The 27521-nt window shown below is 47.9% G+C and overlaps 2 protein-coding genes across 2 annotated transcripts; both read right to left on the bottom strand.

The window, feature by feature from the left end:
• Positions 1–11: 11 nt before the first annotated feature.
• Positions 12–9514, bottom strand: LOC309533269 (uncharacterized protein C2orf72). Its single transcript, XM_082224633.1, has 3 exons — positions 8740–9514; positions 3510–3626; positions 12–1526 (listed from the first exon to the last, which is right to left on the bottom strand). The coding sequence occupies exons 1-3, from the start codon at positions 9356–9358 to the stop codon at positions 1435–1437; spliced, it is 828 nt and encodes a 275-aa protein (XP_082080759.1). The 5' UTR covers positions 9359–9514; the 3' UTR covers positions 12–1434.
• Positions 9515–21943: 12429 nt separating this feature from the next.
• Positions 21944–27433, bottom strand: RPL35A (ribosomal protein L35a). The gene is made up of 5 exons (XM_082224700.1): positions 27332–27433; positions 24653–24695; positions 24201–24353; positions 23069–23213; positions 21944–22002 (listed from the first exon to the last, which is right to left on the bottom strand). The coding sequence occupies exons 2-5, from the start codon at positions 24661–24663 to the stop codon at positions 21979–21981; spliced, it is 333 nt and encodes a 110-aa protein (XP_082080826.1). The 5' UTR covers positions 24664–24695; positions 27332–27433; the 3' UTR covers positions 21944–21978.
• Between the last annotated feature and the right edge of the window lie 88 nt (positions 27434–27521).

The raw sequence follows: 27521 nt of genomic DNA, 5'->3' as shown, positions 1-27521 counted from the left end.
AGTTCTAATACTGAGGAACACACTTGCTGTGTCCTTTACTGAAACATACACATCACATATGATGGGATGCAGCTGTTTGGAATTGTAGTGTGTCTTGCTGCTGTTGCAATTTTACATTAGGGACTATTCACAGTATTATTTTAAAAAAACCACCCACATGTCTATAGTACAAACAGTTCACAGTGAATTTTGAAATGTTAGGCCAGGAGAAGAACTGCCTTTTGGAATAATGGTCTATCCAGGATCCCAAGCACGTCAAGCAGACTCATTGCCAAAAATAATTGATTATTTCCTCTCTCCTTCTGTACTGTGCTTTCAGCTCTAAACCCCCCATGTCAGAAAAGGCACCCGTTACAGGAGCCTGCAGCAACAAGGCATTTCTAGTCAGTGCTTGCAGTGCAAAAGGAAGTCTAGCAAAGCTTTCTAATGGAACTGTTTTGTGCAGAAGAGGGCGACCATTTTCTTCCAGTAGAAACAAGATTCTCGGGCATTTAATGGGTGACAGGTTTTGGGGGCTCCATCACATTCTTGTGAATATTGGGGTTGGTTTTTTTTGCCTAAGCTCTACTACTGTTTCCTGCCCCTGCAGGCCAGTCCCTATAACACCATGGTCTGGGAGAATTGTAGGACAATTGTAGGGCAAGAGAACAGGAGGACAGATCCCAAAAGGAACACTTCTAGGAATGCTCTCCTAGGATGAGAGTAGATGCAAAATATATACGTTGGGCTCCGTTTACTGCAAATGTACTTCGAACTCTAACCGTACTAGATCCAGAATACAATACAACTGTTATCACAACCACAAAGAAGAGGTAAGCAACAGCTGCCCAGATTTTTACATATTACACTTAGAATCTGGTCAGATCCTCTTTGCGATGGCAAGCACAGTTCAAGCTGGAAAACAGGGAGAAGGTTTTGGCTTTTTTAAAAAAAAGCAGCACCAGAGTCGTTCCTCTTTTTCCTCCCAAGCACAATAAATTCTCAGCCCATAAATACTTCCTCACCATACATTTCACATTTGAAGGTAGTTATTTCCCAAATAAGGCAATTAAAACAATTACCCCAAAAATGAGACGCCACTGTCAGTAATGGCAATATGCTCACTGACTAGAGGACAATGCCCGCCACTTTGCGTGAAAATGACACAGCCTTTTGAGTGGGAACCTCAAGGATTTGATGTAGTTCCCATGTAATTCTTGAGGCTGAAGAGGTCACCCATCTTCACTTGGCTGAGATTAAGCAGAGCTGCTTCTGGGCTTCTGCTGTGAAGTTTCTTGGGAACAAACAAGGGTGGAGTAGCTCCTTTAAAAAAGCTAAAAAATGCTCCCCCCCAAAAAAAAAAATATGGGCCCTTGTTGCTTTTCCTACAAGGCAAATAAAGGGCAGCTCCTTCAGTCTGATATAGCAGCAAAGAGAAGGTTCCTCCCGGACTTCTTAAGTGGCCGCAACTCCACAGGCCTCTTCACAGTTCCCGTTGGGCTCCATGTTGGTCAAAGATACACCTTCATCTGGGTCTTGCAAGGCATCTACATTGGAGGGGGGAAAGGAAAACCGATTTAGAGCGTCTCAGTTACAAAGGGAAGACCATCATGGTTTCCAGTCAAAACGAAGCCAAGGAACTGAAAGGGAGAGCATTTTAACGTGGTGCCGAAAATATTTTAGGCTATTTGACAAATGTAGGTTGCAGTTATCTGCACTCTTGACCTTGAAGGGCAATTGAACGCAGAAAGTAGCAAGACGCAGAATTGCACGGTTTCATCGGCAGAATGTCCTCCCTCCGTGCATCCCCTAAATTTGTCTGGCAAGCAGAGGTGGCTTTCCCATAGGGCTTAGTGGTGCGTTGCTCCAGGGCGCTGGCCTCTCAGGGGCGCCCTAGCGAGTGGGGGAGCTGCGCGGCTTTGCCAGCAGCCTCCCCTTTCCCTGCACACCCGCCAGCTGCGCCCCGCCAACTATATGGCTGGTGGGCATGCAGCTTCCTTCCTAAGCCTCCGCAGGAGGAGAGCGATTCCTGCAGAGGTCATTGTCTTCCTCCTGCTTCCTGGCAAAAGGCAGCACTTCTTGGGCGCCCTGACACCGGAGTGAATGTCCGCCAGCACGTTTTCCTGCTTCATCGCCGTCACCACACTGGGGATCGGGGCAGTGGGCGAGGCAGAGGACATTTTCTTTTTTTATATATATATAAATATTTTATTAAGTTTTCACAATATTTTATTAAGTTTTCACAAAAGCAGAAAGAATACAAAATCACAAAAAACAATACAATACAAAAAGACAAACATTAAAAAAAACCAAAAAAAGAAATAAAGACACATATATTAACAAAAAACAAAAATTCCCTCTTTCTTAATTTCTCATCTTCAATTAACTTATTTTCCAGACTTCCTCACATCTCCCATTCTTGTATCCCTTTTTAAAAATTAATTCAGCAAATTCATATCCTAACAATTTATCTGTTATTATTCCAATCTTACATTTTACTTTGTTGCTAAAGCCCCTTAAATCATTTCAGTGTCATTAAGATTCATAAATTTGGGCAGAGGACGTTTTCTACCACCCCCTCCCTTGTTTTGGAGTTGCCAGGGGGCGCTGGAGAAATCTTTGCACCACAGAGCCGGATATGCTTAAGACGGCCCTGCTGGCAAACTCTCCCCCCCCCAAAAAAAAACGCTCTGTACACATTCCTGTTTGCAGATATCCTTCTTAAACCTCAGCAGCAGCACCTAAATTGGCACACAGTCCCAGGCACCATGGGGGCTAGGATCTTTAGTAAAGGTAAAGGGACCCCTGACCATTAGGTCTAGTCGTGACCGACTCTGGGGCTGCTGTCAGGGCCAGATTTAGGTTTGATGAGGCCCTAAGCTACTGATGGTAACAGGGCCCTTTATACCTCAAGTTGCCCTTTGAGAACAACAATTGTCACCGTTTTTTGTGTTGAATTTATGCTAATTTATGCTCAAGCCATTTGCACATAACAAAATATGTACTTTATCAAAGTAATTGTTTTTTATCTTATATTTTGGGAATGTAAAGTAAAGTGACCCCTGACCATTAGGTCCAGTCGTGACCGACTCTGGGGTTGCAGTGCTCATATCGCTTTATTGGCCGAGGGAGCCGGCGTACAGCTTCCGGGTCATGTGGCCAGCATGACTAAGCCGCTTCTGGTGAACCAGAGCAGTGCATGGAAACGAAGTTTACCTTCCCGCCAGAGTGGTACCTATTTATCTACTTGCACTTTGATGTGCTTTCGAACTGCTAGGTTGCCAGGAGCAGGGACCGAGCAGCGGGAGCTCACCCCATCACAGGGATTCGAACCGCCGACTTTCTGATCGGCAAGCCCAAGGCTCTGTGGTTTAACCCACAGCGCCACAGGGTTTCAAACCAAAATTAGGAATCTAATTCTGGACTACACATGGGATGACACCCGTGTAACAAAAGTTGCGGCGGATCAGCCATCGGATCCCAATAGCTGCCTCCCCTACTGCACGACAGAGCCCTCAAGTAGACCTGACCTTCGCTGGAGCTGCTGGGTGCTGCGTCCGAATGCCCTTCCTTCCGCCGACTCCTCCGAGCCCAAGGGGTGCACCGCAGGAAGGCAGGGATCCTCTGCTTCTTGGCTTCCGCCCCGTCTTTGGAATGAAGAGAGCAAGAGGTCAGGCCAGATGTACAAAGCTCAAACCTCCCAGCAGATAGAATAATCTGGCTCAGGAAGATCTGCTTTGCTAAATCTGGAGTAACACTCCAAAACCCCCAGGTGCAGTTAAGGTGTCCTGAAGCTCAAGAAGAGTCCTGGGGGATGAAGAGAGTGGCTCATCCTGCTCTCGGAGCAGCCAGTCAGATGCCCCTGGGGCGGGTGAAAGCAGGAACTGAGTGCTTTCCTTTAAAGCCCTAAACAGCCTCGGTCCTGTATACCTGCAGGAGTATCTCCACCCCCATCATCCAGCCCAGACACTGAGGTCCAGCTCCGAGGGCCTTCTGACGGTTCCCTCACTGCGAGAAGTGTGGTTACAGGGAACCAGGCAGAGGGCCTTCTCGGTGGTGGCGCCCGCCCTGTGGAACGCCCTCCCACCAGATGTCAAGAAAATAAACAATGACCTGACATTAAAAGACAACTGAAGGTGGCCCTGTTTAGGGAAGTTTTTAATGTCTGATGCTGTATTGTTTTTAATATTCGGTTGGAAGCTGCCCAGAGTGGCTGGGGAAACCCAGCCAGATGGGCGGGGTATAAATAATAAATTATTATTATTATGCATGAGCACTCTGGCCATTTGTGATTCCAGGGACAGTGCCTCCAACAGCGGAGAGAGAACACAGCCATTGTAGCTGCATGGATTCGTGGGAGTAGTTGTTTGAGGGGTGCTGAACAACTTAGGTGCATCTCCTAAAAAAAAAAAAAACAGCTCAGAAATTTGGGGGGACCCCATAAGAGAAGCTCAACAACTTTGTCTCCCTCCCTGCAAAGGTCTGGTTGTCTGATCCTTTAAAGCCATCCAGGCTGGTGGCTATCTCTCCACAGCCCTAAATCATAGAATCATTGAATTGTAGAGTGGGAAGGGATCCCTCGGGGTCATCTAGTCCAACCCCCTGCACTGCAGGAATCTCAGCTAAAGCATCCCTAACAGATCCAACCTCTGCTTAAAAACCTCCAAGGAAGGAGAGTCCACAACGTCCATTCCACTTTGAAACAGCTCTCACCGTCAGAAAGTTCTTCCTGATGTTTAGTCGGAATCTCCTTTCTTGTGACTCGAAGCCACGGGTTCGAGTCCTACCCGCCAGAGCAGGAGAAAACAAGCTTCCTCCCTCCTCCATGTGACGGCCCTTTAGATATTTGGAGATGGCTATCATATCTCCTCTCAGTCTCCTATTTTCCAGGCTAAACATACCCAACTCCTTCAAACATTCCTCATCAGGCTTGCTTTCCAGACCCCTGATCATCTTGGTCTGCACACCTTCCAGCTTGTCAACATCCTCCTTAAATGCTGTAACCTTTCCCCATAGGGGAGCTGCCCCAGCCCCTTGGATCATTTTGGGTGCCCTCTTCTGGGACCCAAAGCAAACCTGACCAGAAAAAAGGCTGCCAGCTGTATCTCTGTGTACAATCCCCGGAATAATAATAATAATAATAAATTTTATTTATATCCTGCCCTCCCCAGCCGAAGCCGGGCTCAGGGCGGCTAACAACAATAAAACAGTACAAAAGTACAACATAAACAACATTCTAAAAGGGAAGCAAGGGACTAGCAAGACTAGAAACATTGTAAAAAGGTAAAACCCTACTGGGAAATGATATACAATGAATTGAAGAAAACGTCGAAAATAACTTTTGTAAAAAACACACCCAGAAGCCTTTTTGTTAGGTATTTTAGGTTAAGACATACCAAAAGAAATGAGGACTTTGTTTATGTATGCCACTACAGCAGCAAGAATGTTGATTGCACAAAATTGGAGGACTAAATACCAACTAAAGAACAACGGCAAGAGAAGTTGATGAACTATGCAGAACTGGCAAAAATGACAGAAAGACTAAGAGAAAAAGACAACAGAGGCTTTGAAAAAGACTGGGAACCAATTATATTTGCAGAAACAAAGAAAGTCAATAGACTTGATGGCAGGATTTAAATAAACATTCACATTATCAGCATTAGAAAATGTTTAGAAGATACTGAAATATGATGGTGTATGTACTTTTATTTTTTATGTTTTTAGGCTTGATGTTATGCTATTAATAACTTTTTCTGTTGAGAGATAGCAAAGCGGGTGAAAACAGAAACAAACCAGAAGCGCAAGTTGGGGGAAGCCTTGGAGGGGAGGGAGGGAGGAATATATAGTAAACGTTAAGAATTTGATTTGTATGTAATGAACAAAAAAGAAAAGTGAATAAACATTTTTTTAAAAGACTATAAACATCACCGTGACCGGGGAGAGGCAGGCAGGTGCGTTACTTCTGCTTCTCTCAGAGTAAGTGCTACTGAACTCACTGGGAAAGTGAGTAAAGATGTGTGGGATTTGGGCCCAGCGGAAAGAAACAATATACCTACCTTTCCTCTTTGCAGCCGAGGCGGCCTGGAATGACCCCAGGGTCACCTTTAAGAGGCTGGGAGATTACCAGCCTCCGTCCTGGAGGATTAGAGTAGTTTGGCAGCCAAGGTTGTGGCTGGAGGGGCCAGAAGGCAGTTCGCGGAGCAAGGGAACTGCAAACCTGCCCTGAGAAGCGGAATCTCCGGGCCAAGTCCTTCTTCACGCAACACGTGATTAATCTATGGAACTCCCTGCCCCTGGAGGAGCCGCCAACCAAGATGGCTTTAATAATAATAATAATAATAATAATAATTATTATTATTATTATTATTATTATTATTATTATTATTATTTATTTATTTATTTATACCCCATCTGGCTGGGCTTCCCCAGCCACTCTGGGCGGCTTCCAAAAAATATTAAAATACTGTAATACATCAAACATTAAAAGCTTCCCTAAACAGGGCTGCCTTCAGATGTCTTCTAAAAGTCTGGTAGTTGTTGTTCTCTTTGACATCTGGTGGGAGGGCGTTCCACAGGGCAGGCGCCACCACTGAGAAGGCCCTCTGCCTGGTTCCCTGTAACTTGGCTTCTCGCAGTGAAGGAACCGCCAGAAGGCCCTTGGAGCTGGACCTCAGTGTCCGGGCAGAACGATGGAGGTGGAGACGCTCCTTCAGGTCTACTGGACTGAGGCCGTTTAGGGCTTTAAAGGTCAGCACCAACACTTTGAATTGTGCTCAGAAACGTACTGGGAACCAATGAAGATCTCTCAGAACCAGTGTTATATGGTCTCGGCGGCCGCTCCCAGTCACCAGTCTAGCTGCCGCATTCTGGATTAGTTGTAGTTTCCGGGTCACCTTCAAAGGTAGCCCCACGTAGAGCACATTGTAGTAGTCCAAGCGAGAGATAACCAGAGCATGCACCACTCTGGCAAGACAGTCTGCGGGCAAGGAGGGTCTCATCCTGCGTACCAGATGGAGCTGGTAGACAGCTGCCCTGGACACAGAATAGACCTGCGCCTCCATGGACAGCTGTGAGTCCAGAATGACTCCCAGGCTGCGCACCTGGTCCTTCAGGGGCACAGTTACCCCATTCAGGACCAGGGAATCCTCCACACCTGCCCACCTCCTGTCCCCCAAAAACAGTACTTCTGTCTTGTCAGGATTCAACCTCAATCTGTTTAAAAGAGGATTAGACAAATTAATGGAGGAGAGGTCTATTGATGGCTGTGCTCTGCAATCAAGAGGCAGCAACGTTTCTGAATCCCAGTTTCTAGAAATCTCAGGAGCCGGCTCCTGTGTTCGAATCCTGCTTGCCGGTTTCCCACAGGCAGCTGGCTGGCTACTGCAAGGGATATTCCTGCTAGATCAAGCCAATGCTCTTATGCTAGACCTCGCAGGGCTGTTGTGAGGAATGAATGGGGGGGGAACCATGTGGGCAGCCGTCAGGGCCAGATTTAGGTTTGATGAGGCCCTACGCTACTGAAGGTAACGGGGCCCTTCATACCTCCAGCTGCCCTTTGAGAACGACAAATTGTCACCTTTTTTGTGTTGAATATATGCTATACGGTGACTGATGGTCCTAATAGGTATCTCAAGCCATTTGCACATAACAAAATATGTACTTTATCAAAGTAATTGTTTTTTATCTTATATTTTGGAAATGTAAAGGGACCCCTGACCATTAGGTCCAGTCGTGGCCGACTCTAGGGTTGCGGCGCTCATCTTGGTTTATTGGCCAAGGGAGCCGGCGTACAGCTTCCGGGTCATGCGGCCAGCATGACTAAGCTGCTTCTGGCGAACCAGAGAAGCACACGGAAACGCCGTTTGCCTTCCTGCCAGAGCGGTACCTATTTATCTACTTGCAACCTGACGTGCTTTCGAACTGCTAGGTTGGCAGGAGCAGGGACCGAGCAACAGAAGCTCACCCCGTTGCAGGGATTCAAACCGCCGACCTTCTGATTGGCAAGTCCTAGGCTCTGTGGTTTAACCACAGCGCCACTCGCTGTGGTTGTTATTATTATTGTTATTATTATTGTCTTGAGAGTCCCATGGACTGCAAGAAGATCAAACCTCTCCATTCTGAAGGAAATCAGCCCTGAGTGCTCCCTGGAAGGACAGATCCTGAAGCTGAGGCTCCAAGACTTTGGCCACCTCCTGAGAAGAGAAGACTCCCTGGAAAAGACCCTGATGTTGGGAAAGATGGAGGGCACAAGGAGAAGGGGGCGACAGAGGATGAGATGGTTGGATAGTGTTCTCAAAGCTACTTTTGTTGTTGTTGTTTAGTCGTGTCCGACTCTTCGTGACCCCCTGGACCAGAGCACACCAGGCACTCCTGTCTTCCACTGCCTCCCGCAGTTTGGTCAAACTCATGCTGGTAGCTTCCAGAACACTGTCCCACCATCTGGTCCTCTGTCGTCCCCTTCTCCTTGTGCCCTCCATCTTTCCCAACATCAGGGTCTTTTCCAGGGAGTCTTCTCTTCTCAGGAGGTGGCCAAAGTCTTGGGAGTCTAGTTTGACTTCGCAAGACGAAAAACTGGCAAGAAGAAAAAACTTGCAGAACGAATTAATTTCGTCTTGCGAGGCACCACTGTATTGTTATTGTTTAGCTTATGCGTAAATCCGGCGCGTCCACGTGGAGCTACCTGGGCGAAAGAGAGCTGGGTATAAATGCAAAAAATAAAGAAATCGGGGCGATGCCTGCCTGCTGCCCCGCTGCGCTCACCTGCTCGGAGCTTCAGGGCGGCTCTCAGCGCCCGGCAGGCGGCGGCGCGGGCTTCGGCGGCGCCCTGCCCGGCTCCGGGGCTGTAGGCGGCGGCTTGCAGGGTCTCCAGCTCCGCCGGGCGCCTCCTCCGGAAGACCTGGCGGAGCAAGGCGTCGAGCTGCAACCGGGCGCCCTCGGCCTCGCCGCCGCCCACCACCACCACGCCCACCACCCCGGGGCGCGCCGCCGAGGGCAGCCGGCTGCGCACGTCGCGGAGGATCTCGCGCAGGCGGAGCCGCTCCCGGCGAGCGCGCACCGGAGGCAGAGGCGCAAGCGACGCCTGGCGGAAGAGCACGAAGAGCAGCGCGCACGAGGAGCGCGCCGCCGAGCCCCGGCCGCCCAGGCGCACGCGGACCTTGCGCGCCCCTCCGGCGGGAGGATCGGGCTGCGCCTCCTCCGGCTCCTTGCGCGGCTCCGGCTCCGGCTCGGCGAAGAGGTCCCGGGCGAAGGTCTCCAGCAGCGCCCGCGGCGCAGGCTCGCCCTCGCGCGCCTCGCCCACCAGCAGCAGCCGCGCGCGCCCGCCCGCGCGATCCACCAGCGCCTGGAACTCGCGCAGATGCGGCGCCGGCGGAGGATCCATGGAGAGAGAGAGAGGCCGGCCGAGGAGCAGGCACCGCCCGCCCGCAAGCTCAGCCCCCGGCCGGGAAGGAGGGTCGCCTGGAGCCGCCGCCGCAGGAACCGCCTCCCGGAGGAGGAGAAAGAGGCAGCTGCCAGCCACGAGGAATTCACCTTTTTTTTTGCTTGCAGATACTGTCTCGCCTCCTGCCAACCTAGCAGTTCAAAAGCACATCACGTGCAAGTAGATAAATAGGTACCGCTCCGGCGGGAAGGTAAATGGTGTTTCCATGCGCTGCTCTGGTTCACCAGAAGCAGCTCAGTCATGCTGGCCACATGACTCGGAAGCTGTACGCTGGCTCCCTCGGCCAATAAAGCAAGATGAGCGCTGCAACCCCAGAGTTGTCTGCGACTGGACCTAATGGTCAGGGGTCCTTTTACCTTTACCTTACTGTCTCGCCAGAGTGGTGCATGCTCTGGTTATCTCCCGCTTGGACTACTGCAATGCGCTCTACGTGGGGCTACCTTTGAAGGTGATCTGGAAACTACAACTAATCCAGAATGCGGCAGCTAGACTGGTGACTGGGAGAGGCCACCGAGACCACATAACACCGGTCCTGAAAGACCTACATTGACTCCCAGTACGTTTCCGAGCACAATTCAAAGTGTTGGTGCTGACCTTTCAAGCCCTAAACGGCCTCGGTCCAGTATACCTGAAGGAGCGTCTCCACCCCCATCGTTCTGCCCGGACACGGAGGTCCAGCGCCGAGGGCCTTCTGGCAGTTCCATCATTGCGAGAGGCCAAGTTACAGGGAACCAGGCAGAGGGCCTTCTTGGTAGTGGCACCTGCCCTGTGGAACACCCTCCCTTCAGATGTGAAGGAAATAAGCAGTTATCCTATCTTTAAAAGACATCTGAAGGCAGCCCTCTTCAGGGAAGTTTTTTAACATTTGATTGGGAGCCGCCCAGAGTGGCTGGGGAGACTCAGCCAGATGGGCGGGGTATAAATATTATTATTATTATTATTATTATTATTATTATTATTATTAATTGGTTGAGGATTTTATTTATGTTAACTGATGAATTTATATGTTTAATTTCATAATGTGAAAATCTAAGGAGGTAGCCCACCCCCACCCCCGCCTTTAATGTTGTCCCAAGTTGGTGGTCATCAATGGTGTAGCAGGATATCCCACAGTTGAAATAGGCATTGCGTTCTCCAGAAGCGGCTTAGTCATGCTGGCCACATGACCCGGAAGCTGTACGCCGGCTCCCTCGGCCAATAAAGCGAGATGAGCACCACAACCCCAGAACATATATACCCCAATGGATATTATTAGTATTATTATTATTATTAGTTTTTTATTGGGGTTTCTTGTGTTACAGAGCAAACAGGGAATGGTGCATCTATTGCATGGGTAGGCAAACTAAGGCCCGGGGGCCGGATCAGGCCCAATCGCCTTCTCAATCCGGCCCGCGGACGGTCCGGGAATCAGTGTGTTTTTACATGAGTAGAATGTGTGCTTTTATTTAAAATGCATCTCTGGGTTATTTGTGGGGCATAGGAATTTGTGCATCCCCCCCCAAAAAAAAAATAGTCCGGCCCCCCACAAGGTCTGAGGGACAATGGAGCAGCCCCCTGCTAAAAAAGTTTGCTGACCCCTGATATCTATTGTCTCCACTTTTAGTTCATAGTCTTTTTCAGAGTTTACGTTTGGGGAGAGACAGTTTTGTCAGACACATTCCAGTTTGGAGAAGGGAGGGTGGCGGGATGGCGATACAGTGGTACCTCTGGATGCGAACAGGATCCGTTCCGGAGCCCCGTTCGCATCTAGAAGCGAATGCAACCCCCGTCTGCGCATGCGGGGGTCATGATTCGCCGCTTCTGCGCACGCGCAATTTCATTTTGAGCGTCTGCGCATGCGCGAGCGGCGAAACCCAAAAGTAACGCTCTCAGTTACTTCCGGGTCGCAGCAGCGTGCAACCCGAAAATACTTATCCCGAAGCTACTTCAACCCGAGGTATGACTGTACTGTCTCTATTCTTAGTGTAAGGTGTTGGGTTCTGTCAGCATCACATTGGTATGTCCTGTGTTTGTGTATTTATTTATTTTTATTGATATTGAGGGAGGTCAGGTTGTTCCCATGCTTGGTTGGTTGTGTTTAGTTGATGGTGGTGTGGTTTATTTGTGTGAGGGAGCTGGGGCTCAGTTGTTGGGTCAGGTGTGCCATATTGATTCCTATGCTGTTGGAGGGAATAGCTCATTGTCCTGTTGTGCTGCTGCGGATGTCACAAAGGGCAACCACACTGGGCTGAAGGCATCCTCCATAGCCTGTCCCCATCCTCGTTTGTTGGTTGGTTAGCTTTTCTGGTAGGGTTTCCCATACATTTTGGTACCAGTGGCCTATGTTCACTCCTGATAGGCCCTTCCAGAGTCTAGTTATGGTACAGTGGTACCTCTGGTTGCGAACGGGATCCGTTCCAGAGGCCCGTTCCCACCATGAGCAGAACACAACCCGCAGCGGCGCATCTGTACACGCGCAGGTTGTGATTCGCCACTTCTGCGCATGTGTGTGATGTCATTTGGCGCGTCTGCGTGTGCGCGAGCGGCAAAACCCGGAAGAAACCCTTTCCAGTACTTCCGGGTCGCCACGGGACGCAACCTGAAAAAACGTATCATGAAGCAAATGTAACATGAGGTATGACCGTATTTCTAGCTGCTGGTTCTAGTATGATGAGGGAGAAAAGCTTTCTCCACATCATGTATAAATTTACACACCTCGATTGTGTCCATCCGTCCCCAGTTCACCCTTTTTTCCAACTTAAAAAACCCTAGCTCCTCTTCCCCCTCTTTTTCATTTAGCACCACCCTTTGGGGGCCCCAGAATCTCCATTGCAATACAGAAAATGTAGCATCCAGAAACTGTAAAATCTGGCACAATTGCCTTGTAAACAAACATGGCCTTTAGAACGTCCTTTCATGTCTAGGGAAGCTTTTAATGTTTAATAGGTTATTGTATTTTAATACGCTGTTGGAAGCTGCTCAGAGTGGCTGGGGAAACCCACCCAGATGGGCGGGGTATAAACAATAAATTGTTGTTGTTGTTGTTGTTGTTTACCGCAAATCCACCCTGACTCTCTTGCCGCCGTCCTGTCTGGGTCACAGGAGTATTTTTGCTCAGAGCTCTTCTCTACAGGGGAAACATGGCTGAGAGATTAATGTTCTGCAATCCAATCCACATTTACTTCAGAGTAAATCCCATTGAATTTGTAAACTCACCCGAGGACAAAAGTGGCCACTCCTTTTACTGTTTGCCTTTTATTTCCTCAAATTCTGGACCAGGAGAATGGGCGTAGGCAGATTTTTGTGGGGGGGGGCAGGACTTCATTGGGGGCAGAACCAATGTGATTGGGCAGTTAGTTAGGTATTTCTATTGTTTTACTTGCTGGGGGGCAGCTGCCCCCATGCCCCCCCCCCAGCTACACCCATGGCCAGGAACAAGTTTGGTTGGTTAAATGTGGTTCGTCTGCTAGGAATGAGCTGTTGAGGTTATGGAGCCAGATTGTGTAATCCGCTCTGAGCGGAACCTGGGACCCAGATCTTCTGGAAACAAAACAGGGAGTAACCGATTGGCAGATCATATGCATAAGCCGGGAACACATGTTCAAGCCAGCTGAGTTGCAGCACCTCCTGGTCAATCCCTTTCGTGTCTCCTTTGTTGTAAATCTCTGCCACTTCTTTAGTTTTCAAAGGCCTGAGGTTCCTTCCAGAAGAGCACAAAAGATATATATATATATATATATATGCAGGTTTTGGTGTCTTCGGGTGTCTTCCCGTGTAAGAGTCGGGGTGTCTGGGCGACGTTTCGACGAGGTCTCACTCGTCATCTTCAGGCTGGTGCTTTCGGCTTCTTGTTACTGGTCAGAAGGTTGCGGTTGTGCAGCAGCCCCACGCAACACCAGAGGGCCAAATGTCTTTGCCATGTCAGCCAGCCGTTGGAACACCTCCCTGGCCAACCGCCATCCCGAAGTTCAAAAGTGCCCTATATATACTTTTATATTGCTTTAAACAGGTACATATAAATATAGACAACCAAAATTACAAAGGAAAATTCCTTAATAGTAAAGGGGGGGGGGACTAAAAAAAAAATATACACAAAATATTGAAGTACATGACACAGAACATAAGCAACTATGGGAAAGATAAAAGAAAAGAAAAAAGAAAAATAGGAAGAAAAAGAAAAAGGAAGATGAGCCAAAGCAGGAAAGCTCATCTATTGTACACTTCCATCAAAGATATTTGAGGAAAATACAATCTTTAAATAACCTTCCCAACAATACTATACTAGCTACTATGGACGTGGAATCTCTGTATACCAACATCCCACACAACGATGGTTTACAAGCTATAAGGAACACCATTTCAGATAAAACCACAGCGGACCTTGCCACCAAACTCTGCCAATTTGTCCTTACCCACAACAACTTCAAATTCGGTGAAGACCTGTTCCTTCAGATCAGCGGCACAGCAATGGGCACCCGCATGGCCCCACAGTATGCCAACATCTTCATGGCAGATTTAGAACAACGTTTCCTAAACTCCTACCCACTCAAACCTCTCTTGTACCTGCGATACATTGACGATATTTTTATCATCTGGACACATGGTCAACAGACCCTGGACACCTTTCACCAGAAATTCAATGATTTTCACCCCACAATCAACCTTACAATGAATCAATCTATGCAAGAAATACATTTTTTGGACACTACTATAAAAATACAGGATGGACGCATAGACACCACCTTATACCGTAAACCAACTGACCGACAAACATATCTACATGCCTCTAGCTACCATCCCAAACATACCAAACAGTCCATTGTATATAGCCAGGCACTACGTTACAGCCGCATCTGTTCCAATTCTACAGACAGAGACTCTCACCTAAGAGATCTACAGCAAACCTTTTCAGAACTAAAATACCCAGCAGATGAAGTTAGACAACAGATCAACAGAGCCAGACTGATACCCAGAGAGAACTTGCTGCAAGACAGACCCAAAAAAGAAAATAACAGAACACCACTAGTCATCACATACAGCTCCCAAGTTAAAACAGTTCAACGCATCATCAGAGATCTACAACCTCTCCTGGACAATGACAGTTCTCTTTCTCAAGCTCTGGGAGGAAGACCTTTCATTGCCTACAGACAGCCACCCAATCTTAAACAACTCCTAACCCACAATAATACTACAACCAGACTTAACACGGACACTGGCACCAGAGCCTGCAATAAACCCAGATGCCAACTTTGCTGCCACATACACCCGGACAACACCATTACTGGCCCCAACAACATCACACATACCATCTCGGGACTATTTAATTGCTCATCGTCTAACATTGTGTATGCCATCAAATGCCAACAGTGTCCTTCAGCTCTCTATATTGGACAAACAGGCCAAACCTTACGCCAAAGAATAAACGGACATAAATCTGACATCAAGAATCACAAAACAGAGAAACCAGTAGGAGAACACTTCAATCTCCCAGGACATTCTATACAAGATCTCAAAGTAGCTGTTTTACTACAAAGGAATTTCAGAAATAGACTGGAAAGAGAAGCTGCTGAATTGCAACTCATTACCAAACTTAAAACAATGGAGACACCTGATCTGAACAGAGACATTGGATTCTTATCTCATTATATATGACTAAAAGCCACTTCTCACCTTCTCACCCCTTGCCTTTTCCTGTAAGACCTACTACAGTCGTTAAGAGTCGTCAACAGGCTCATCAGGCTCATCTCAACTATCTGCCAATCTCCGATTCCCACCACCCTTCTGAGTAATACCCCTCCCCACCTTCTCTATATATAGAAGGATCTGGCAACTTCTGTTTCAGTGTATCTGAAGAAGTGTGCATGCACACGAAAGCTTATACCAAGAACTAACTTAGTTGGTCTTTAAGGTGCTACAGGAAGGAATTTTTTTATTTTGATCAAAGATATTGTTATAGATCTATGGTGCTAAATGTTTAGGCTTAGTAAATCACAGGATTGGGTGGGCTCCAACCACCAGCCTATTAAGATTTAATTAGAACTTGTATGTGATAACTGCCTTATAAAACAGTCTCAATGTTAATCAACGGGTTTGAGGTGTTTCATTTGTGTGTAAAGAATGTGTATCAGACCTTGAGAATGTAATCAAGATCCATGTGGACTGAGATGTGTGTGGACCTACTTCTGAGCAATCAGCAATTGGCATATGAAAAGTTAATTAACATCCAAAGTGTGTTCCAGCCCTTAATCCTAGTCAATCAACAAATGTTGATGATGCCTGGAGGGATTAACCATTAGTACTTCAATGCATCAGAATAACGGGGTATTAGCATGCAAATGTATAAAGGGGGCTTAGTTTTTAGTAAGAACAGAATCAGGAGATGAGACCAGGAGGTGGAGAAGGAATCATGCTTGTATGTGCATTGGAGAGCCAGATAGGCTAATATATTTTCCCCTTCTCACCTGGACAGTAGAATAAGATGCATTTATAGAAGCCATTTATGCTGTTATGCTGACATAAATTTCAATGCTGCCTTCCCGAACTGGTGTGCTGCACCATGGGTTTTGGACTACTGTCACCATCAACCTTGATCACTGGATAGCTGTGGCTGATGGGAGTTGTAGTGCAAACAGGGGCGGAGGGGGCGGGGCGCCCTGGGTGCCACTCAGGGGGGTGACAATATGGCCCCTGCCTCCCCCCAGCTGTAGAGTGGTTGAGGGCATGCGCAGTCCGTACAGGATGCCTCTTGCACAGCGACTGTATGGGCTGCTGCGCATGCGCAGTCCGTACGGGATGCCACACATGCGCAGTCCATACGGTCACCTTGCAAGTGGCAGTCCATACGGACGCCATGCAAGCGGCAGCCCATATGGATTGCGCATCTGTGGCATTCTGTAGAGTGCACATGTGCAGCATCCTGTGTGGACTGCATATGTGCAGCATTCCGTACGGAGTGTGCGCATGCGGGATGCCACACATTCACAGTCTGTACGGGATACTGCACATGCACACTCTGTATGGGCTTCTCCGCCCCAGGTGCCGGAAAGGGTTTCTCCGCCGCGGAGTCCAAAACATCTGGAATGGCATGATCTCGGTAGCCAGCTTGGAGGACTCATTTGCTGGTGAGGAACTTTTCTGTGATGTTTACTCTCAGCTTGGCTTCCTGCAACCTATGACCCTAACCTTCAGATTTCAAAGTTTGAAATGTGAGCATAACAGAGCACACATCAAACATGTTTACCTTTTCTTCATTGATTAACAGGTGTTGATGGGTTCCAAGGTTTCCTTTTCCGGTTTGCCGATGAGAGGAGGATTTTGCCTGCAGCCCTAATGGGTGGATTTTTAAAAAGCAGTGGCTAACTTTGTTAAGAGTGGTTTGCTAAGACTTACTGGTTAGCATTAGCTTGCACAGAGGGGGTCAGAACTCGGTTAAAGCTGCCTGTGTGCTCCGTCAGTTATGTCTTGGGGCCAAGCTACACAGGGCAGAGAGCTCTTTGGATTACAAACCTTTTGTTTAAACAAAAAAATTCCTTCCAGTAGCACCTTAAAGACCAACTAAGTTAGTTCTTGGTATGAGCTTTCGTGTGCAAGCACACTTCTTCAGATACACTGCTTGCACACGAAAGCTCATACCAAGAGCTAACTTAGTTGGTCTTTAAGGTGCTACTGGAAGGAATTTTTTTGTTTTGACTATGGCAGACCAACACGGCTACCTATCTGTAACTAAACCTTTTGTTTGTTTCGCTTTCAACGGGACTTTGCCCCTCGAGCCAAGACTAACTTGGACCCAGGCCTGCCAGTTCCAACTTCATCAAAACAGAGCTGTGCATCTGCACATTGAAACAACTTAAAAATCAAAAGGCTGTGTGTGGAAAGGCCCAAGTCACACATATATTTAGTAAGATGGGGGAACCCCCCTCCATTTGAGGACAGTGCATTACATGTGGATGGAGTGTTCCTCATAATTGGCCGTTTGTTGGGCAGGGAAATTAACAAGCAGAGAATATTCACATACTACTATTATCCAGTTAAATCTTTTCCAGTCATTTTGCCTCTGGTCTCTCTCCTTTCTCCCTCTTCCTTGAGCAAGTGTTGTTGTTTAGTTGTGTCCGACTCTTCGTAACCCCCTGGACCAGAGCACGCCAGGCACTCCTGTCTTCCACTGCCTCCCGCAGTTTGGTCAAACTCATGCTGGTAGCTTCCAGAACACTGTCCACCCATCTAGTCCTCTGTCGTCCCCTTCTCCTTGTGCCCTCCATCTTTCCCAACATCAGGGTCATTTCCAGGGAGTCTTCTCTTCTCATGAGGTGGCCTGGCCAAAGTATTGGAGCCTCAGCTTCAGGATCTGTCCTTCTAGTGCAGTGTTTCCCAACCGGTGTTCCGCGGCACACTACTGTGCCGTGAGACATTGGCTGGTGTGCCGTGGGAGGGAGGCGGGCGAGTCGGGCGGTGAGAGGCGGCGGCGAGGATCCGCGTCGAGCCGGGGGCGGCTCCGCGGTGGTGGTGCCGAGCGGCGGGGCAGCGCGTGCAAAAGGGAGGAGCGCGAGACAGCGGAGGAGGAGGAGGCCGGCATGTCCAGGCAGCAGCAGCAACAACAGCAGCAGCAACTCCCGGCGACGGCTCCTCAAGCCCCGCCGCCGCCCCCTCCTCCGCCCGCTATCGCCGCCACCACCACAACAGCCGCCGCCGCCGCCTCTGTTGCCGCCGTCCCTCAGTCCCTCGCTCTGCTGCGTCCTCCCACCCCCAAAGCTTGGAGGTTCCCCGGCAAGGGGGAGGGAAAAAACTTTCACTTTCGTGCGTCCCTCCCGGCGTGACGCTGCGCGCTGACGTCACGGGGCGGGGCTTTAATGGTGGTGTGCCGCGAGATTTTTCTTCAGTAAACAGGTGTGCCGTTGCCCAAAGAAGTTTGGGAAACACTGTTCTAGTGAGCACTCAGAGCTGATTTCCTTCAGAATGGAGAGGTTTGATCTTCTTGCAGTCCATGGGACTCTCAAGAGTCTCCTCCAGCACCATAATTCAAAAGCATCTATTTTTCGGCGATCAGCCTTCTTTGTGGTCCAGCTCTCACTTCCATACATCACTACAGGGAAAACCATAGCTTTAACTATACGGACCTTTGTTGGCAAGGTGATGTCTCCCACTTTTTGCCAGATGAAAGAGGGGGAGACCATCGCAGAAGGCAAAGCGTTTCTTGTTGCCTGCTAAGGTTTATAGCAGCTTGAGTGCATCTGGTAACCTCTAGAAGTTTTGGGCTAAAATTTTCACCAGCCCCATACTGGCATCTGTATGGCATCAGGGGGGCAAAGTTTGGTGGAAGGAAGCAGGCAGGATATCCAGGTTGCATCCTTGCTTCCCTAAACCCCGCAGCTCTGCCCTCCTCCGATCTCCCATGCCAGCCTGCACAATTCACGTCTTCCAAGTCCCAAGAACGCTGAGCAGGTGGAATCTGACCACAGATCACGCAAAGCAGCCAAGCTACATGCTGCAGGTAACTCCCCTCCGCTAACCCGCAGACTTCCGGTCATTTCCGACTAGTGGAAGGACCTGCAAGAGCAGGGTTTGAATCCCCACTCAGCCATGAAGCTCACCATCTATCTTTCAGCCTAACCTCCCTTGCAGGCTTGTTGTGAGGATGAAATGGGGACAACCATGTACCCCACCTTGGGATACTTGGGAGTTAAAGGCGGTATGTAGATGTAATAAATAGCAGGACGATTTATTTTTTCTTTCCAAAGTCATGCATAGAGATTAGCTGGCTGCCAAACAAAGGAAATTGATTTGTGTGTGTGTACGTGCTCCATTTGTGTGTGAATAAGGGTGAATCATGCTTTAAAATAGGCTGTTACTGAGAGTGCTGCTTCAGTTGCTTATGCAGAATCACAGGCCACACAGTAACCAGCTCAGGACTTGCAGCTGACAATATTGTACCAATCTGTGTGTGTGGTTTATTGATTTAGCTGATGTTTGCTGGGGCCATAGGGCAAGGTCTGCCTTCCCCTTTCACTTGGAGCTACATCCCAGAGTGGCAGCTCTGCACGTCTAGTAAAAAGCCCAAGGCTCAGCACCCTCCCAGCGTACACACCCCCAAGCAGCGGAAATGCAGCCGGGCAGATAAAAGTATAGGATTACTAGTTTCCTGTTCAGTGAAGGAAGGAGATTGCCGAAGGAAGAAAGTGACGCGTTTGCAGCCGGGAAACCACTGTACACACCGGTTTCTAGGACTGAGTAAATGCAAAGTATGAACATTATCCAAGCCTTGGTAATGCTCGTGTTAGATTAATGCCAACGAGCCGCAGGTGGAGCTGGCTTTGGAAAGTGGTCAGAAATTGCCAATGCTTGAAATCCTGAGTGCCGCTGCCATTCAATGAGGAAATAATGAGCTAGGTGAACAAATGGCCCGAGTCAGTTTATGGCAGCAGCTTTTCACCCCCAGGGTCAAAATAATAATATGAAAATGGGCTGAGGTGTGCAGGTTGAGGTTAAAGGTCGATGGTTGGTGCCAAGATTTGAGTGCTGTGTAACTGACGTAGCAAAGACAAGGCAGGAAACTGAATCAGTGCCCTCTGCTGGTGACATAGCCAAATGAAGAGTGCACTCTTTCAATTCCAAAGATGTGCGGCAACCTTTGGCAGATTTTAGTTTGGCTCACTTTTAAAAAAGGACTTGCCAGCGAAGGTCCGTATAGTTAAAGCTATGGTTTTCCCAGTAGTGACATATGGAAGTGAGAGCTGGACCATAAAGAAGGCTGATCGCCAAAGAATTGATGCTTTTGAATTCTGGTGCTGGAGGAGACTCTTGAGAGTCCCATGGACTGCAAGAAGATCAAACCTCTCCATTCTGAAGGAAATCAGCCCTGAGTGGTCACTGGAAGGACAGATCCTGAAGCTGAGGCTCCAAGACTTTGGCCACCTCCTGAGAAGAGAAGACTCCATGGAAAAGAGCCTGATGTTGGGAAAGATGGAGGGCACAAGGAGAAGGGGACGACAGAGGAAGAGATGGTTGGACAGTGTTCTCGAAGCCACCAGCAGGAGTTTGACCAAACTGCGGGAGGCAGTGGAAGACAGGAGTGCCTGGCGTGCTCTGGTCCAGGGGGTCATGAAAAGGTGGACACGACTAAACAACAAAGATGGACTGTGCACTGTACCTGGGCTGAACACACCACAACCATTTTCTCTGCTGCAGCTGCAGTCCCCACTGCGAGGCCCTTTCTGACTCAGCTTTGAAATACAGGCAGCTGCGCTAGGTAGCCCAGAATTTGGGCTACTATGATAAGAGGTTCACATTTCTTTAGCTCCGATATTACTCTCACCTAGCAAGATTATTTCATTGGCAGGGTTAACTGTACACTTCCCTGAAATTCAGTACGCACAAAAGATGACAAGATCAAGTTAAACTTCACATTATTAGAATCATAGAACTGCAGAGCTGGAAGGGCCCCCCCAGGGCCATCTAGTCCAACCCCCTGCAATGCTGCAAAAACTTCATGCAGACTAGAGTGGGACATTCTGCCTGCCATGTTCAGTGGAATCCTATGTACATCCAGAACCATCAACTGTCATTAAAAACCCTATTCCAACTGCTCCTTCACTTCCTTTCTGGGCACACAGCTAAGCCATCAAGCCTGTAACAAGGAGATGGAGAGCATAAGAAGGGCAGCCCTGCTGGGTCAGGCCAATAGCCCATCCATTCCAGCATCCTGTTCTCAGTTGCCAACCAAATGCCTGTGAGAAACCCAAAACAGGACCCAGGCACAAGAGCACTCTCTCACTGTGCTTTTCAGAAACATTACTGCCTTCAGACTATGGAGACAGAGCATAGCCCTAATCACAAGAAGCCAATGATTTCATTACATTTCACCATCACCTGTGATTCTTGACTAGGGGTTTACCAGGTTGCAACCTAGAGATGATGTCTACAGTACTTTTTTTGCAGAAAGCCTGAGCCACATATTCGTCCAATATGCCCCACCCCTCCCATATGCAGTTAAGGCATCATAACCAGAGTCCCACTTGCTTCAGTAGGTTCAGAGGATAGGTGAAGAGTCTAGCAGCTGAGGCAGATGGGATAAGTAGCAGCTACAGAGAGAATCTTCCCAGCTGGGACCCAGCAATTCTGTTCTTGGCCCAGTGCAAGGCGAAGGAGACTTGGGTGGCCAGGGACCCAATCGGATTAAGAGAGATGGACTACTAAGGGGCAAATATCACGAGGACAAGGAAACACCTTTACGATTGCAGTTTTATGTAAACTGACAGTTACATGTGAAGGAAGGCTGGTGAAGAAATCCACGTTTCAGTCTCCACTTGAGCTAAGCAACTGAACGGTAAGGTCACAGCACTTTAGAAAACCTCACTACTATAAAAGAGGAGCAGGGATGTTGGGAACGAGTTGCTGCCAGGAACATGGACCACAGCTTTGTTTTTAAAATGATCTGTTGCTTCAATGCCTTAAAAACAACAAAGACTCTTCTGATTGTTAAATAGTGTTTTCCTGCAACTGAGCCTCAAGGACAGGAAACAAAAAGGCAAGGCAAGACCAAATATACAAAAGTGGAATACAGTCTTAATTTTATTATAACTCTAAATTTAGACTCTAGATGGATACAGCATCTGTAAAAAAAAGAAAAGAGATAAGAGTTACACAGCTGGAAGGGAAAAGAACAGAAATCGTGTCCTATGAAGATCTCGCTAGGGAACAAAACCCACATCCAAAAATATTTTCTGTATATTATTTAAATCACACAAGAAGGATCCTCAAGAAGTCCCCCCCCCCAATACACTGGGGATATCAAAGTTAAGTCATACTCAGAGCAGACTCACTGAACTAACTGAACTTGTACTCAAATCCACAGATTTCAAGGAGTCTACTGAAAGCATGGCCAACAATTGATTTCACTCAATGTTCCCAGTAATTTTGACAAGATATTTACAAGCTCTAAATTTATGTGGACACACTGGAAAGTTTCCCTGATTTGCAATTTTTTTCAAGCCCTAGGTGATAACCCTCCTATTTGCCCAAGAACAGAGAGTAGTGTTGGACCAAACAAATCTGCTTACATTCCTAAGAGGCAACAAAACTTTGTCATACAAGGGAGCCTCTTACCACAGGGTCAATTTCTTAACAAGCCAATCTTACATGTAAGCAAATATAAACACTGTAGAAAATATGCTCTGGATCAGTGCTCATATGATTCTGTAGTCACTGTATCCTTCTCATATTAATTCTTCCAAGTCTGGCTGATGAAGAATTGACCTAGGTTGGCTGATGAAGCATTGAACGAAACAGATTGGTTATCCGGAAACTCTGTTCCAGCAATATTTGGTGACAGATTATGTATATATCGAACTTTTGAATTATTCTACCACGACTGAAGAAGATTTAGAGACTTTGGTTGTACGGTCATTTCTGATCATTTGCATTAGTCTATAAATAGTGTTTAGTGCCATTGTTATTGGCCATCATGTTGTGTTATATTGTTCAGCTTGTCTATATTGCAACACAGGGGCCTGTTTACGGATAACATATATGTGTCTGTCGGGCTACTGACACACAAAAATTTGCTCATGGTTAATTTTAGTTCAGAATTTTTCTTTTAAAAAAATCCTCAAGGTAGCTTATAGAAAAGATTTTCTCCGCCTCTGGCCTGTCAAGGGCACTCGCAATGCTCATCCTTACCACTCGGATCCTGTGTCCAATGGCTTTGGCAGGTAGGTTGGAGCGGAACTTTGCCCGCACCATGCCGCTGCTTCCATGGGCACGGGTCACCTTTCCCCAGATCACTCTGGTCCTGTTGGGTTTGCCGCCGGGAGTCACGGTGTTGCTGACAAAGGGAAACAGATTAAACATTAAGTCCCACTACTGACCGAATGCAGGAGTGCTCTCCAAAATGTTCATGTTCTCTCTCTCTTTCACACACACACACACACACACCTTGGAACATCTGAACACCCCCCACTGAAAAGCAGTGAGGATAGATAATGAGACAATATGAAAGTTTTCAGTTCTTTCAGTGATGACTAATTCACACCTGAAGTCATCCCCTGATGCTATGCTCAATAAAGCGATGAACATATGAGTGAGCAGGCGGATCTCCTGAAATTATGAACTGTTCCATTAAGTTTCTCTTATCACGCGTGGTGCTGTGGTCTAAACCACCGAACCTCTTGGGCTTCTGCACGACGCAGTGAGTGCCCATTGCTGTCCCAGCTTCTGCCAACCAAGCACCTTGCTGGATCATTCTGTTTCCTACAATGACCAGTAAGCAGGACGTGAGGGAAATAGCCCTCTCCTGCTATTGTTCCCCAGTGAGGGATAGTCGGAAGCATGATAGCCTTATCCTCTTCGATTAAAGTGCCTAATCCCCTTTTAGAGTCATCCAATATGGTGGCCACCACGTCAGCCTGAGGTAGCGAATGCCATTACTGAACTCTACATTGTATGTGAGGAAGTACTTTCTTTTGCCTCAATTCTCATCAGTTTCAATGGATGTCGCTGGGTTCTAGTTCAAAGTCTGAGGTGCTGCTCATTCCTGTTTGTTCATGTCACACTAAACTATGGTTTTAGTACTGCTGCATGAGTACAATCAGTTATTTGCCTATGGCTGAGCCGAAATCTGAGCAGGTCCAAGTCTTGCATTACACCATGTCTTGGCTCTCCTGGCTCAATTATTCACACAGCAGTATCTGAGGCCACTTTGCCGCAAATTTGTGTAGTATGGCATGAAATGAAAACAATTTCAACATGCTCATGAGAATATACAGAAGACCCAAGTGTAAAGCTCTAGTCCCCATTATCAACGACCACTCACTTTTTTGCTTTGTACACATAGGCGCATTTCTTGCCCAAATAGAATTCTGTCTCATTACGGGAATAAACTCCCTCAATTTTCAGAAGAGCTGTGTGTTCTCTCTGGTTTCGAAGACCTCGCTTGTAGCCAGCAAAAGTGGCCTTGGACCACAACCTAGGGAAGAAAGTGCACACAAAGTTAAATCTTACGGCTTTCCAGCGTATCACAAAACAAGACTGCATAGCATATCTACTTCAGTATTAAAGAAAGTCTGCTACAGACATCAAACATGCAAGAAAACTATAGGTGCTTCTATGGGACCAGAATATTTAAGGCAATCCTTTTGATATTTTTAAGTAGAAGCACTAATCTGTGTGACACAGTGAAAACTAGCATAATAAAGATAACACACACGTGAGAAGTTGTAAAGGCAGCAGAGGAACTGCAAGAATTGCCAAAGAACAGTTTCCTACCTGCCAGTCATGGTGTTGTATTGAAGTCCTGTTCCCAGCAGGCCTAAGAAAGGAAAGGAACAGAAGGAGCTGTCAGCTGGGATATGCTAAACACCAGCCCAATTACAAACAGGTGTGGGGTAGGCAATTCTAGACTTCCTTAAGCAAGAACAGAGAAGAACATCCAAGGAACCCAGATCTTCAACCATCAAGGTGAACTTTGCAGCTGATTTCACTCCATCTTGCAAATGTCTGTGTTCTGGGGGTCTAAATGCTTTGAGTTCACTGTTCCCTCCCTACTAAACACCATCATAAAAGATCTGTAAGACACCTTGCACACATGTTCTAAGAATAATTAAGGCCATTAAAAACCTATCAGCAAACAAGCATTACAATTTCCACTACACCAACCCTGAGATCAGTCCAATGTGCAGTTGGTCCAGCATCTGGTTTCCAACAGTGGGCTCGCCAGATGCTGCCATGAAAAAGTATTCGCTCCCTAGCACAGTACGCACAGCTTCTTAAGGCAAAGTTATTTAGTGATCATCGCTGCTAATAGCTCACTAACTGCTTTTTCAATATGCTAGACCATATTGGGCCTCCAGCTGTTTTTGGACTACAATTCCCATCATCCTTGACCACTGGTCTTGCTAGCAAGGGATGATGGGAGTTGTAGTCCAAAAACAGCTGGAGGCCCAAGGTTGGGGAACACTGTGCTAGACAGCTCTCCCTTCCTACTCTACAATTTAAAGACACCTAAACTAACAGCCACTGTGGCCACGTGGCAAAGAATTCCAGAAATTAACACCACACTGTGCCAAATCCGCAGGAGAGGTCTTTGCAAGACATGTGAAATGGGCGTCAAGGTTGGCAGGAATACATTGTGTGAACTGGTAATTATCATTTGTTCCGAGAAGCTACAGCATTGTCTACTCTTGAGCAGGCAGCAGCAGCAGTTCTCTAAGGTCCCAGAGGCAGGGCTCTTTCCTAGCCCTCCCACTCAATATCCATTTCGCTGGTGATGCTATGGATCAAATCCAAAGGGCCTCCTCTTTCCTACCTCCAAAGCATGTGCTCCATCACTGGGCTACGCTGTCGGCCTGCAAAACATCTTTTCAGCTTCGAATACCACCCTCGCCCTGAACAACGCTTAAAAGAGCTGGTGGATCTAAGCACCTGCAAGATTTAAGCTTAACCCACCTTGAGGAGCCCAAAACAAAAGGAAGTCTTTTCTTAAAAGACACATCAACGGAAAACTCAGCTGAACAGAATTGCATAAAACAACAACAGAGGATGCATCAATTCTGGGCTGCATCAATAGGAGTATAGCATCTAGATCAAGGGAAGTAATAGTGCCACTGTATTCTGCTCTGGTCAGACCTCACCTGGAGTACTGTGTCCAGTTCTGGGCACCACAGTTCAAGAAGGACACTGACAAACTGGAACGTGTCCAGAGGAGGGCAACCAAAATGGTCAAAGGCCTAGAAACGATGCCTTATGAGGAACGGCTAAGGGAGCTGGGCATGTTTAGCCTGGAGAAGAGGAGGTTAAGGGGTGATATGATAGCCATGTTCAAATATATAAAAGGATGTCACATAGAGGAGGGAGAAAGGTTGTTTTCTGCTGCTCCAGAGAAGCTCAAGGAATGGATCCAAACTACAAGAAAGAAGATTCCACCTAAACATTAGGAAGAACTTCCTGACAGTAAGAGCTGTTTGACAGTGGAATTTGCTGCCAAGGAGTGTGGTGGAGTCTCCTACTTTGGAGGTCTTTAAGCAGAGGCTTGACAACCATATGTCAGGAGTGCTCTGATGGTGTTTCCTGCTTGGCAGGGGGTTGGACTCGATGGCCCTTGTGGTCCCTTCCAACTCTATGATCCTATGATAGCGATTGATGAACCTATCAGACCCCGCAGCTAAATGGAGTCTCCATGATCAGGGACAGTGTACCCCCATAAAATGCTGCTAAGGGGAATCTGCGAGGGTCTCCCTGCCCTGTGCCCCCCCCCCGGGGTACGTGGCTGGGCACCAAGCCCGCTGCACCAGGCGGCTGTTTGATCCTACACTGCAGGGCTCTTTTTAATGTCAACCTTAAAGGCACCGCTTCACCTCCATAATAATAATAATAATAATAATAATAATAATAATAATAATTTATACCCCGCTCAATAATAATAATAATAATAATAATAATAATAATAATAATAATAATTTATACCCCGCTCTCCCCAGCCAAGACCGGGTTCAGGGCGGCTAACAACCAATAATAAAAACAAGTTGATTAAAATAAAATTAAAATACAACATTAAAACATTAGGATGCAGCCTCTTCACAGGAGGAGAAAGGAAAAAGAAAGAGGGGGAGGGAATCAAACCGATCCTAACCAAAGGCCAGACCCCCATTCCTCTCCGGAGCCGCGCACCGGGGGCTCCCTGGCCTCTGACTAAAAAGCTCCCCCGAAGCAATGAAAGGGGCAGCGCCGGGGCCTTCTAAGAGTCCCTGTGGCGGCATCGGCCAAGGCCCGAACTCGGGGCCCCGGCGCCATCCACCCCGTATCCGAGCCATCCCGCCGCCGTGCCCCGCTACTCCCACCCAGGCCGGCCCTCCGGCCCTCGCGGCGCCAGCCCGCCCGCCTTTGGAGCCGCTTCTTGGCCGCCCTTCGCCGCCTCGCCCGCCCCCAGAGACCCTTCCCCGCTCTCACCTCAGCAGCTCCCAGCCAAGATGGCGGTGAGAAAGAGCGAGCGGAGCCGCGGGGCGAGCTGGGATAGGGGAGCGCGAGGACCCCTCTGCCGGCGTCTGTTGAGGCGTCTACGCCGCTTGCCTGTCCGAAATCGCTCCAGGTCGGGCTTTTGGGCGAGTCTCTTGGGTCAAAAAACTGATTGGTTCGCTTT

This window comes from Podarcis vaucheri (genome assembly GCF_965113315.1).
Source record: "Podarcis vaucheri genome assembly, chromosome: 5".
NCBI classification, from domain to species: domain Eukaryota; kingdom Metazoa; phylum Chordata; class Lepidosauria; order Squamata; family Lacertidae; genus Podarcis; species Podarcis vaucheri.
The sequence above is the reverse complement of the archived record's forward strand: the minus strand, read 5'-3'. Positions and strand labels throughout refer to the sequence as shown.